Raw genomic sequence first — 14,479 nt, forward strand, 5'->3', positions numbered from 1 at the left:
CTCTGTTATTCGAACATCCCAATTCCATCTTTGACTTTTCTCGAACTGCACCTGTGCTCTGGAATGCTTTACCCAGGAGTGTCTGATTAACTCCCACCTACCGCAGCGTCAAAACTGCCCTAAAATCACATCTGTTTAGGCAGGTTTATCATATAATCTCATCACCTTGTACTACACCTCCGTACACTACACTAACATTTCTTCTCCTAAGCTATCCTTCCTACTCTATTGCTCAGAACCTGTCCCTCCATCCATAAGTTACTCTGCACTCCCTGCACTTAGCATCTGTATATACACAGATACTGGCTGGTGACTGGCTCATACAGCTTCAGTTATATGAACTTATTTATGAACTGATGGTTGGACCATTGTACCATACAAGCCCTCTTACCTCTTGTGTCTCCCCATTCCCTCATAGATTGTGAGCAAGACCCTCACTCCTATTGTTTGATATGTTAATTTCATTGTCATATTGTAACGTCAAATACTGTCTGTTCATGTAACCTGCGATTTGTAAAGTGCTGCGGAATAATTTGCCACTATATAAAGAGTTATTATGATTCTAGAAAGGCCAAAAACGTCAATGGATAATTGACAATGAATTATGAACCAACATACATATCAATCTGATCTATAACATGCTACCTTCAGACTCACAGGTTCCCTTTAAGTAGCAGCTCTTATGAGCAGCCGGGATGCTTTGTGTAAATGCCACCACAATACACATTTATTGTCTCAGGCTCTGATAACGGTATATAAGACTTGATCGATCAGCAGTTATAGAAAGACATTGTAGCAGTATTTGGTCCTTTATATAAAGAGGCCTTTACTATCTTCCCTTATATCTGCTGGTGAGGCCGTATCAGTATTCCTTGTATTGTTGTCTTCTGTTTTGAAAACATCTTGATTCATTAAAGGTAATGAAATGGGGAAGTAACTGAGGAATTGTCATGTCTAATGAATTGGTTACTAATGCTTGTATTCATCATGACATTCATCTACTGTCAGAATACAAGAATTTCCTAGTGATCTGCTCACATCTTCCTCCTAGTGTCTACGCAGGAAGCCAGAGTGAAATGCATTCCTCCAACCCATCCTGTTCTCACCTTCTCTGCTGGTTTGTTTGTCTGGAGGAATGGCTTGGAGCCGCCACTGGGCGTCAGCTTTATGCATGCAGGAAGTCCATTTCTTTCCTCTGAGCAGTGGCATGATGTCATAGCTTGGCAGTAATGTAAATAGTGTGTGATGGAGACGAGGAAACTGCTGGCATTTACGTGATTTAGATCCGAAAAGTGTCCACAAGTCCACTACAGTGTATAAAAGGAACTATAATAACATGACTGGATCATGACAACATTTTTATATATATATTTTCTGCATCCATTCTTTGCAGATCAATATATATAGACATTTACAGGCTCCAGTTTCAAACAAATTTTGTTTGTGTAATTAAGTTATACAATTCTTCCAATATACTTTCTGTATCAGTTCCTCAGTTTTATAGATCTATGCTTGCTGTCATCCATTGTTTACTTCTAGTGAATACAAAGTAGTCCATGGTCATGTGATGGACACACAGGTGCACGGCTCGTTACAGTCACAGTACAGTAATCAGTCATCTGCCTGGTAATGAGCTGTGCACCTTTGTATATACCACCTGACCATGGACCGCACATCACCTGACCATGTACCGCACATCACCTGACCATGGACCGCACATCACCTGACCATGGACCGTACATCACCTGACCATGGACCGCACATCACCTGACCATGGACCGCACATCACCTGACCATGGACCGCACATAGCCTGACCATGGACCGTACATCGCCTGACCATGGACCGTACATCGCCTGACCATGGACCGTACATCGCCTGACCATGGACCGCACATCACCTGACCATGGACCGCACATCGCCTGACCATGGACCGCACATCACCTGACCATGGACCGCACATCGCCTGACCATGGACCGCACATCGCCTGACCATGGACCGTACATCGCCTGACCATGGACCGCACATCACCTGACCAAGAACTGTACATCATCTAACCATGGACTGATTGTTATCCACTGGAAATAACTAGAATGAATGACAGCAAGCAGAGATCTAGAAAACTATGGGGAATTGATACAAAAAATATATTGGAAAAGTGTTCAACTTTTCAACACAGCGGTCATACACGTTAGATTTTAGTCGCTGAAATGGAACATTTTAGACTTTTTCGTTGACCAAAAACCCCCTGAAAATTTCATGAAAACAACTGTTCAGAAAAACCAATGGCAGATGTCTGGCCAAAAAAAACATCTGTCGCTCTGAAAGTGTTTGGCAAACGACTAACCAAATTTGGTTGATCTTGCCAATTTTCACATCAAGATTTATTTTTTTTCTAGATGCCCCTCTTGATCAAAGAGTTTACTTGTTTATATTGCTGGTATTGTTCATGTCACAGACTGTTTTCATCTGATGCGTATGGCTATTATTATTATTTATTTTTTTTGAGTTTTGCAAACCTCAAGGCCAAGGCTCCACGGGACGAGCCGCAGCTATAAAGCGCTGCAGGAAAAAACGCAGACTTTCTGTTACAATTATATTTACGAGGAAGCCGCCGACATTTCCGTAGATATAATTGACATGCTGCGATTTCCAAAACCATGCCAGTTTTCAAGATTGTGAAGTTTTACAGTAATTGCATGCCGCGATTACTGCAAATTACTGAGCGGAATCTGGATAAACATATAGCTGGGATGATTTAGGAAAACCTGCACTCGCAGGGGGTTGGACCCGATGGCCCTTGAGGTCCCTTCCAACTCTACCAAAAAGAAAAAGAAAGAAAAAATTGCGGCGTTTCTGACCCATGGGGCCCTATCCTTAATCACATGCAGGCAAATCGCAGCCTAAAATAGTTACATGACCGCAAGTATTGTACAAATTTCAAACCATTTCTGTATATGACTTGATGATGTACAATGTGAAGTCCGCCTTAGATAAGTTCAGACATTTATAAAATCCCAAAAAGCAAAGTGGGGCGATGGCTGATAAATCGCCTTATTATAGGAGGTGGTGTTTTTTGGTAGCTTTTCATTTTATTATTATTCTTATTTTAAGGAGGGGCAGTTTAAGGATATGGATTATAGGTGTCAGCACTCTTTTGTAACCTTAAAATAGCGGCAGGAAGCAGGTCTTTCCTGGCGGCAGCACTGGAGCCCTGGTTTCCATTTTCCGCTTCTTTATATATATATTTAATATTATTACAAAAACCCCAGGTTATTATGGGACCCTGGAGATCACAGCAGGTGTAAAAGTCCATACACGTTGCTTTGTGTTAGCTTTGCGTTGATCAACTTTAAGCGTAACGTTTTTTTACGCCAATTGGTCACTACCCACTAAAGTTTACAATCTATGTGCTTGTACACATGGCAGAGCTTTTCCAGCCTCTATAGAGCGCTATACATCTGAGAAATTCTATGTGAATCATTGAAAGAGAAATGTCGTCAACAATTGTGGTTACTGAACTGTGGAAATCCTGCATGGAAAGTTACTGTGTAGACCTTTTTGTTACAGTACAGCAACCTGATTCATTGTAGGTGAGGCTTCCTAGGTTTAGTGTTTAATGCAATATAATATGCAGACTGCAGGTAATGGCTTTGTTGGTAAAGCCCTGAATCCACCTTTCTAAGAGTGTTTATTCAATAACGGATTATCTCAAGAGGTTTAACCTCATGGCCCACTCATTGCATACCCTAGATTAAGGCTCTTTTAACAAGCTCCAATTGTATGCTGTTCTCCATTTGTGAAACACATGAGCTTAACCTTGGGATAAACTGCCTTAGCAATGGCATGTCAAAATCTTTTATTAAAGTCCCTGCAAGTCTGTGCCAAAGCAGCTCCTTTGGCTCCGAGCCCATGCAGTCAGTTATCTGGGCAATTTAATACATTTGACGTGGAAGGAGTTGAATGGCGTGTTGGTTTTGGAACGGGAAGTGGAAAAAGAAAGCTGTGTCTTGTGTTTTTGTTGCATTTTTTTTCCCCTGAGATGCTTTAATTTATTGGGAGATGTTATATATGTGACTTTGAAGTTAAAAGGGATTTCCATGATTATGATATTAATAACTTTCTTTCGGATATGTCTTATCAGATGATTCTTGTCTCATACGCGGCCTCCCTTTCGACTGATCAACCACAGTTTACACAAAAACACAGTGTACAAAGCTGTAGGCTCCATACTTGTGGGTTATTGCACCATTGAAATAAATGGGAGATGAACTGCAGTAACCTGTTTTGGTCACTGCACAGTGTAGGGAGTTATTTGCTTTTGGCTCTGTATACTGTGTTGTTGTTGGAGCCATGTATATGCAAAAAAAGTATTTGATTAACCAAAATGAAAAGACATTGTTGCTTTCAAAATTGCATATACTAAAAAAAAAATAAAATAAATTTGAACCTGTTCTGTCATGAACGGGGCAAAAGGTATATTTGCCCAGTCTTGCACTAGTTAATAATAGTGGTGCCAACATATGCCATATCCCTAACTCACGTGATATATTTCTAGGGTAGGTTCACACTATCGTTATTAATGTCTGTAGTTCTCATCCGAATAATTTGGCTCAGACGGAGCCCCCTCCATCTGGTGTCATACTGCTTTCATCCTTATGGATAAATGTCTTTCTTTCGCGATGTTTTTTACTTTACATAGGACTTTTTCTTCCGTTATAAGGGTCCATTCACATCCGCGTCAGAATCAACATGAAAAAAACACCTCCCCATAGAGTTCTATGGGTTCCGCTCGCTTTATTTTTCCACTCGCGGAATTTTTTCGTTAGCGGAAAAAAAGCTTTCTTCAGGTGGTGCACTGCATCATCATCCAGGCGCAGCATTCCACTTCGGATTAGGCCCAAATGAATGGGCCTAATCGGGAGGGAGGTATGGCGAGGCGGATGAATCAGCCGCAGAATCCGCCTAAAGAAAGGGTATGTTGCCTGAAGAAATGACCGGCTCCCATTGATTTCAATGGCAGGCGGCTTTTTTTGGTCAGGATTTTGACAAAAATTCCGCGTCTGAACCTGGCCTAAAAGTAAGCAAACCTGAGGGAAGATAGCTTCCGTCATTTGCTTTACATTACAGTCCATGGAAATAGCCACAGATGGAGAAGGCTTCATCTGCCTCTGTCACTCTACTGCTGTTAATGTCCGTTGCTCTCATCCTATGATTTATGAAAGCAACATTTGTTCATAATGGTAGTGTGAATGTTCCCTTGTGTCCTCCTTACATTGTACATGAACTTGGCCCATGCTTAGGCATCTGTCCATATGCTAAGGAATCTTTGTGACCGTGCATGTTTCCGTGCATGTTTTTAAGCACATACCTGGCCTGAGGACTACATTCATTGACTAGTATTACACGTTGCGCTATTGTAATTGAAACGTTGTACAGTAAAATACAGTATGGGCATGCAACGTAATCAAAAACCATGCAACAAAAAATATTTGGATAGTACAGGTAAATCGGGGCTGGCTGTAGACAAGCCCCTTGAAAGTTTTTAAAGCTAACTTCTAATGTCTTAAAGAAAACACTTTTCCACTCCGTCCCCAGTCAGTCCCTGTTCTTACTGATCTTGCTATGGTGTGTAAATCCCACTGAGGTCACTGCTATTCTGTGGACTGGGGACACCTACACATTGAAGCGGGAGGAGGGTGGTGAGATTAACATTAGTCATTTTATTATTTCACAAAGTTATAAGCGGTTTTTGAAAAATTTTCAATACCTGGCTAAGTGATCTAACAAAAATTGCTTTAGTTATTAACAGGGTTGTCTGATTTAGGTCACATCATTTTATTTATTTAATTTCACCCTAGGTTTGACATCTACCGGAAGGTACCCAAGGACCTAACGCAACCTACCTACACTGGCGCTATCAGTAAGTTCTCTATACTGCAATATATTCTATACACGGTATCTACAATTTTTAAATTTAAGTTATTTAATTGTTGGCAATAACTATTAGTCCCCCAATGGAGTCAGGAGACCCTCACTCCTTGCATCATAGTGATCTATCATGCTAGGAGCCCCTGCCTTCTGCAGTTCTACTGTCCTGCATTATTGGCTAGAGAGATGTATTCATCACTATACTACAGAGCACTCCAGGATCATGCTGGTAGAGTTAGGGCGGGTTCACACCTGCGCCCGGTCTCCGCTTTGCAGGTTTCCATCTTCTGCTCAAGAAACTGGACAGGAGACGGAAACCGGCAGTCAGTTTTCAAACCCATTCACTTGAATGGGTTTGCAAAGTGTCCGCCCATGAGCGTCTTCTGCCTCTCCACGACAAAACCGTCTTTTTTTTAATCAGACACAAAGTCGGACATGCAGGACTTTGTGTTCGGTTAAAAAAAAAAACTGTTTCACCGTGGAGACTAGAAGACGCTCACGGGCGGACACTGACTGCTGGGTTTCCATCTCCTCTCCAGTTTCTCGGGCAGAAGACGGAAACCCACAAAGCAGAGACCGGGCGCAGATGTGAACCCGCCCTAACTTCTTAATGTGTGAATTTACAATATACGTATACTGTATGTGATGTGTATGTAACATGCTTAGAATGTATATACTACTGTGTGTTTGTATATCATGGCTGTCATTGTATTAATGATGGGTAACCTTAATCCATGCGTCTTCTCTGCTTTTCACTTGTGACCGGAAACATGAAATGAGCAGCTATCATCTGACAGCCGTTCTATTTTCTGATGACCAAAAGAGTTACTGATGACTTTCTGCAGCCAACAGTAGCAACATGGCCACACGATATTACGCAATTATTTGATGTAGTTTGGGTTTTTTTCATATGAAAGAACTCTTCTTTTCATCTCTGGCCACACACTCCTTGGGCCCACATATTAAGTTGAGTTTTCCATGTCCTAGACTGATCCTGTGATGGTCATGTAGAATCCAATAGTAATATTATTGGAAGGAGCACTTTTGGAGGAGGGGGTTTAGGCCTTATAAATAGATCTGTAAATGTACTATATAATTTCAGAATGAAATTGAATTCCCATTCTAGTCACATGCTGGCTAAGACGTTTCCTCCTGGTATTTATTTCCTCTGACATCAATGCTGATTTGCAAAATACTGGTGCTCTAACAATGCTCTATTGTAGCCAGCACAGAGTGATCTTTCAGGTCTTGCTTATCCATAACCACCGGGCATAGCGATCACAAAATGTGCTACATTAACCATTTAATGATTAACAAGACAAAAGCTGGAACAGTTTTCATCTGAATCATAGAGTTATGTTCTGCCATAATGTAGTGGGCCTTCCATAATGAAATGGGCCTGGGTATTCATTAAACCTAGGTTGCTCTGTTCGTAGATCTCCATAGTCTCAAGTAGGGAAACCTTTGGTTGACTCCTGTTCTGTTGCCCTATCATGATATGTATGGCAACTCCTATTAGTGCAGTTCCCAATGCACTGCAGTTATTGGTTCCAAGTTACGGTACGAAATATACATATATTTTTTTTTAACTCTCAAGGAAACAATTTTGTTTCCACCTTCTTGGGATCATTGTGACAACAAAGTGAGATCAGTGCATAATAATATATAACTTTTTAATTAATTCTTGGTTAACTTATTCCAAAATTCTGTTTCAAATTGAGGTATCAGGTGGCTCCATGTTAAAATGTTCCATATGAACAAACAAAGGCAAACCTAGCTGTGCCATCCAGATACCTGAATATAAGGTCACCCTGTGTGTCCTGATGGGGGACAGTTGTTTTAGATGTGTGTTGGTATAATCATGTACATTGGTGTCAAACTTTCTAATATAATATAAATAGTAAACTTGTAACTTCCAAGTATGTCTTTTTAAGGGTCCATTCACATGGCAGATAAAATGAGTTTCAATCCACAATATAACAGGTCAATTAGCAATTGTTTTTCATTTACATGTAATAGTAACATTATTTTTTCCATACATTAACATTGTTTCAGGTTTTCCTTACACGTCTAGAGATCAGGAGATCTCCTGCCAACCAACAATGATTCTTAGGTCAGCATAAAGATGTGATCAGTGAGGGCACAATACATATTTCCATTGGGAAATAGTTGGGAACCATTGTTTGGGCAATTAAGGCTTTGTTTACACAGAGTAATTTGCCGTGGATTTTGCCCCTGAATCTGGAGAAGATTCCTCCCAGAATCCGCCTCCCACTGTTTTCAATGGGAAGCAGATATCGCAGCAAAACGTGGAAAAAACAGTATCCTGCTGATTAAGCCCATTTATCCAGGCCTAACCAGTAGCGGGATGCCATGACAGAATGCTGATGCACTGCATCCGTATCGCATGGAGGCTAGGCGGTGGTGAAAATGCCAGCAGTGGAAAATCAAGAGGAATTCCTCTTCATTTTCCGCCTTGCCAACATACCTTATGCCTTCTGTAAATTGGCGGCTTTAAAACACTTCTGAGCTCTGCTTTAAAAAAAAAACAAAAAAAAAAAAACACCAGCTAGTAGATCACATCATGACAAAGACAATTTACGTTGTCGGTGAACATAGTTAAAGAAAAATAAAATAATAATAATTTTGATGTTCTCCATATGAGGCTCGGGACCTTGTTGCCTTGCTTGCAGCTCCAGATGCCCTGACAGGTTATTGAATTCCATATACAGCGCTGAAGTGTGGAACAGATCGATTTTATACAGCCAAGTGATTCAGTTGGTTATCCAGAATGTGGCAATGGTTTGTGGGGCCTAGATCTCATAACCCTGTGGATCTAAAGCGTATTCAATATGGCATTTTTTATTAATCTGGCTATAACTTAATCTGAATTTGAGTAAAAACCTACATTGGCTATTTTATTTGCTCTGCATTTATCCATATATTCTGTGTTGGCATAATGTAATTTCCAATGCCGCCTTCTATGCCGTGTTTTACAGTCTCCAAATTAAAACATTCAGATTTATTGGTTGATTTCAGTCTCCATGAATGAGGGACTTCATCAGCTGTGAGCACTAGTACGTGAGCTGTGGAAATGGCTAATCGGCTTTGCTGGGATTTTGTGTGCCGGATGTCTTGCTACATCACCATATTAATGAACTTAGTTTCTTAACCCCCTGTCACCAAGGTAGACACTGGTGACAGGCGGCGGCATTGCCATTGTGATGCTGAATGTTCCTAGTGCATTTGCTCCTATATTTGGGTGTATGTATTATAATGTGTAGTTAGGTAAAAGATCTAATGTAGAATCACAACGACACTATAGTTAAAGGTAGAGATCAACATGTGTGAGCCCAAACCTCTCAGGGTTTAGGAACTATACAATTGCCATGGATTAACAATGGAAAATGCAAAATTCCCTTCTTTTTTTTTTTTTTCATACCACTTTCCTATTTATGCATCACATCCCCCATTTACAAGTAGTGACTCTTATGTACAAGTCAAAAAATTGGGACAAAATGGTACAGAATGTGTTATTGCCAGGACAGAAGAAATGGGGAGGAGAGCAATGGCCTCTCCTAATGATCACCTCCACCACATTGATGCTCATCGGACTTCCAAATTGCTGAGACAAATATTTTCTGGGACTGTCTATAAAAATGTAGGCAAATTTTGGACAGGATAGCAACTATGCTATAGGGATCGCGGACCTCTGTATCCGTAGAACTTTTTCTGTTGCTGGAATAAAAACCCTCAGTGTTAACCATATTACACGTTCACATCCACTGGCATCACACAAGTTCTCGCTGCACGCTGGTGGGCTGTGAGTCACATCTGCTGTTTGAGCAATGTTTGGTTTGTATATGTAATCCATGCTGACTGTCTCCCCTGCCGCTGCTCACATGATTGTGACTGTACCCTCAGTATGTTTTGGTTCTTCCAGTAACAGAATCTTGCTCTTTGCTCTCTTACAGTTTCCATTTGCTGCTGTTTCTTCATCACCTTTCTGTTCTTGTCAGAATTGACTGGATTTATTGCCAGTGAAATGTGAGTATTTACCCCAGATAAATAAGTGAAGGAGGTGTAAGATGTGTGTATGTGTTTTGGTAACCAAACATCCATCTTGTCTAGCGATACATGAACTTAAAGGGAGTCTGCCCCAAGCATGTTCAACGGCTGCCACCATGTTACAGAGCTCATTGCAGCAATATACAACATACTGCTCTGTTATGTATGTCACTTTCGTAGATTTGGAGAAAAACAACTTTTGAGGTCTTATGTAAATTAAGCAGTTGGTGCACTGGGGGTTTGGCCTTCGGCTTCCTAAAGAAATGCTCTTGTGATGTACAAAATCAACTCCCACTGCACAGAGTGAGAGATGATATGGATCTGAGCAGTAAGAGTAGTGCACCCGGAAGCTGAAGGCCCGCCTCCAGTGCACCAACTGTCTTATTTGCACAACACTTTATTTTTCTACAAATTGACATTGATAAGTGATGTAGCTCCCTCCTCTCAGGGGGTGCGGGGGCTGAGTGCTTGGAGCAGCTTGTATTTCTCTCTGCACCGCACAAGTGAAGTAGCTCCCTGCTCTCAGATAGGGGAGGAGGGAGCTGAGTGGGGGAGCAGCTTGAATTTCTGAGCTCTTTATCTCCGTCTCTTCCAGTTATCAGTCGGTTAGTTGAATTTGGCTGATAAGGGCTGAGATAGGGAGTCCGTTAACTCTGTATGTATACACAGACCTAAAACGAGTTTATTGCAAACTGACTCAAATCGTGCATCTTCCAGTGATACTGTTCTAATTTATGTACAACCAATCCCTCATTACTGACTGCAAACATGAACTGCTATGAAGAGCGATAGCAGCGCTTTGCCTGGGAGACAACAAGTGACCGCCGCCCACCAATGTACCAAGAAAACCAGGAAGTGAAGAGAGCATGCAGGTTGCTGTACAAGCTAGTTGGGAATACCCCTTTAATGGCAAAATCTGTGCCAGATATGTGTAGCTATTGTAGCGGTGACCGACCTTGTTCTACTCCTACTTCTAAGCAGTACTGTATACATATTCTCATCACAGTGGGCGACCCATGAAACTTGTGATTTCACCTGCTTTATTATTATATCTTGGTAGGGCTAGTAGTAGAAAGTAAAAATTAGCATGTGGAAGAGCGCACAAAAAGTCAATTGATGTGTTGTGTGTATAACAGCACATTATATGAATGAAACAACTTCTATGCTTGTAACCGACATTGGGTTGTAATTTAGACCACTGCAGGGGCATTATTGCAGTAGCCTCCCTGGTTATTTACAGTTTAACCCTTGTATGTGAATCTGAACTTTCCTGCTGGGAGACTACTAGGTCACTACCTCTTGATGTGGTCCTGGTGAGGATGGCAGCTGGCCAAAAGCCTAAAGCAAATCAGTAATGGTCTGTGGCAGGCAAGTGGAATAGGTCATAAACCGGCCAAAAGATCAGGACGGGCAGCTCAAGTTCACAGGTTAGGGACAGGCTGAGGTTGTACACAGGAGGTCAGAAGAACAGGATCAGAATCCAAGCTCTGTTACCATATCAATGATAATGAATGGCAATGATTTTACTCCACATAATAAAAATGTGTGAAAAAAAAAATTCCAAAAAGGGAAACCTTGTGAGTTTATCCACTTGGTTCTTTTTCTCACACACAATATATGGATGAAGTTCAACAAAGCAGGAGGTTGCAATATCCAAGAAGATAGTGTAAGGATTCAATTTATATTCCCCAAACATGAATACAAGGCTGCGCTTCTTAGAGCTATTCTCAAGCAGTGGTGCAGGTGTAAGCAACACACATGTAATGGTGGCCATACTAATTACATAGCGATTCAGGAAGACTACATACGCAAGTATTACGAATCGCATATTAAACAGGCATGCCAGCAATGTACAGTGAATCAGCTGCATGCCTTCTTCATGTCAAGCTCTTCAATGGAAAAGTATCATTACTACCACCAACACAACATATACAATATATATATATATATATATATATATATATATATATATATATATATATATATATATATATATATATATATATATATTTGTGATGGTTAGGCCAATTTCTTGTATCTATGTAAGTATACATAAGTGATACTGGCCATTGAACAAGACTGGTTTCTACATGTGTACCATTGATACTTGTTTCCTGGATAGTCCCACTAGTCCATCATACAGGTATACAAATGAGTTGGTAATATGCTTATGTGGTGTGTATTATCAAACTATACCTACATCAGTTTCTGCCTTTGTGGTTACTTTGCTTCAATAAAACTGTTGACTTCTGTTATAGGCCTAACTTTGTGGCAGATGTTGTCACCATACTGGAGCGCAAGTATAATGAAAGCATTGTCCAATAAAGGAATTCACTTGACACTCTTGGGGTTGTTACCTACCATTATTTGTACAACTTTGCATTAATTTAACTTTAATTTGGTCATAAATCAGCTTAAAGATCTTTTGTGAGCGGGGCTGGAGATAGAGCCAATTCTGTAGCTTGGGTTGTACTTATTCATGCTAGCTAAAGAAGCTAAGCAAATCCTATATAAATAAAATTTATTATTATTATTATTATTATTATTATTATTATCCCAGCTTTTACTTGAACCCATCTTAATCTTTTATTTATTTATTAGTCCAAAATACATACAAGTCAATAAAAAATACAAATATGGCATAGCCTATAATTTTATTGAATGGCCATTCTTCTAAATGTAAATAAACTAGGGTTGTTGAACTGACTTTTTAGAAACCCACGTCGGTATGAGATATACTAAAATGAAAGTATATTAATTTTTTTTTACCTTAAAGATAAAACTACATTTTTGGCTGAATGTGCTCCTTTCAGTACAGATTACATATTCCTGAAGGCATTTCCTAATATAAGGTAATTGTTATACTGGATACTCCTCTGCTTCCCACAGACATTCTCATAGTCCTCGTAATGTTTCCTGGACAATACTTTGCTTCCCGTCCGGTATCATCCTACAGAAACGTGCACTTCGTGAAGATCTCATCATCATCATCACCACCACCACCACCATCGCTCTTTCCCCATATTCATTCTCTTCAGTTACTCTACCCTCCCCCACACTTCTTTTTTTACACCCAATACACTTACTCCCTAGTGAGTCACAGTTACGGTGACTGCTACCACGCGTTTACTGGCACTATGAGTCCCACCACTCTATGGAGGGCTGTGTTTTCACACAATCTATATGTAATAAAGTGAATCTAAATGTTAGGGCTAGGCAATTAATCAAATAATAACCCTGGGCTTCCATTGCTTCTACTCTGTGGACTGAAGAGACCCCTGAGTATAATAGCCATTCCAGTACAGACAGGTTCAACCCAAACAAAACCACCAGATGAACCTTGTGAGACAAATCTTGAGGTTCACCTGACGCTTTTTTATGTCTTGTAGACTCGTGCCCCACAACAGTGGTCAACTGTATCTGCAGATGCCAATACAATTGATTATAAAGTTGGATTATAATGGAGGCAAATGGTCAATTATAATCCAGCTCTGAGGATGTTGCTTTTTAAAAGAGGTGTGGCCTCCATTAATTGTAATAAAGAGAAAATACTTGATTTATCGTCATTTGGTTTAAGTCAGGGGTATCAAACTAATTTTTCCCAAGGGCCACATTCGCTTTAAGGTTGTCTTCAAAGGACTGTTAGTAATTCTGTATCTTTGCCAATGATGTGTAGTTACATTTATAGCTTATTGAAGGCAACCCTAAGGCTGCCATTAATGTACTGTTAATACACATAGTGTCTGAATTATCTTCTCTCCCCCCCCTCCCCATATAGGTAACAGTCCTTCCATAGGTAATAGTGTCCCATTTGTCCCCCCACATAGATATTGGTGACCCCCCCCCCCCCATTAGCTCCCTACCAGGTAATGGTTCTCCCCACCCAAATTACATTACATACAGTCCAAGCCACACACTTCTGGTGAATTTCATACTTGTCTATTTTTCCTGCAAAGCACTGATGCGATGCCCAGTTGTGCACCCCGTCTACTGTCCAAGTCCTTATATACAGAATAATTGCACCCCTATGATCTGGTATAGTGGATAGCTAGCCCAATAAATAGACACCTGTGCAAGGCTACGTTCACACCTGGCATAGATCCATGGCATAAACCTGGCGATGCAAGCCTGAGTTTTTCATCTGCCGATTTTAGTAAGAAAACAAAAAATCTGACACCTTTTAGTCAATGGGTTCCCATGGCTCTGTTTGTGTCCACTACTTTTGGGGTACGTTTTTTCTTTCTTCTGGTGCAGATGTGAATGTAGTATTTCTTATGTAGGGAGTCCTCTAATGGTACAGCATATGGGGCCTGTGACAATCTGCTATTATATATGGGATTATTATAAAGAGGCCTGGTTACAAGTCTTCATACATACGCAGTGATACTGTATGCATTTTATTGTATAATTAAGTGTATCTTCTCCTGTGAGTCCAGTCATTCTTCACTCACTGAGATGATAATCCTTCCATACTCATTGG

At 40.5% G+C, this 14,479-nt stretch overlaps 1 protein-coding gene across 1 annotated transcript in view; it reads left to right on the forward strand.

The window, feature by feature from the left end:
- The window catches only part of ERGIC1 (endoplasmic reticulum-golgi intermediate compartment 1), a 70,451-nt gene that overhangs the window by 14,593 nt on the left and 41,379 nt on the right, over positions 1-14,479 (forward strand). The window contains exons 2-3 of the mRNA XM_075274727.1: positions 5,862-5,923; positions 9,906-9,978. Coding sequence (XP_075130828.1) covers positions 5,862-5,923; positions 9,906-9,978 — 135 coding nt within the window. The remainder of the gene's footprint in view (positions 1-5,861; positions 5,924-9,905; positions 9,979-14,479) is intronic.

This window comes from Leptodactylus fuscus, chromosome 5 (assembly GCF_031893055.1).
Source record: "Leptodactylus fuscus isolate aLepFus1 chromosome 5, aLepFus1.hap2, whole genome shotgun sequence".
NCBI lineage: Eukaryota > Metazoa > Chordata > Amphibia > Anura > Leptodactylidae > Leptodactylus > Leptodactylus fuscus.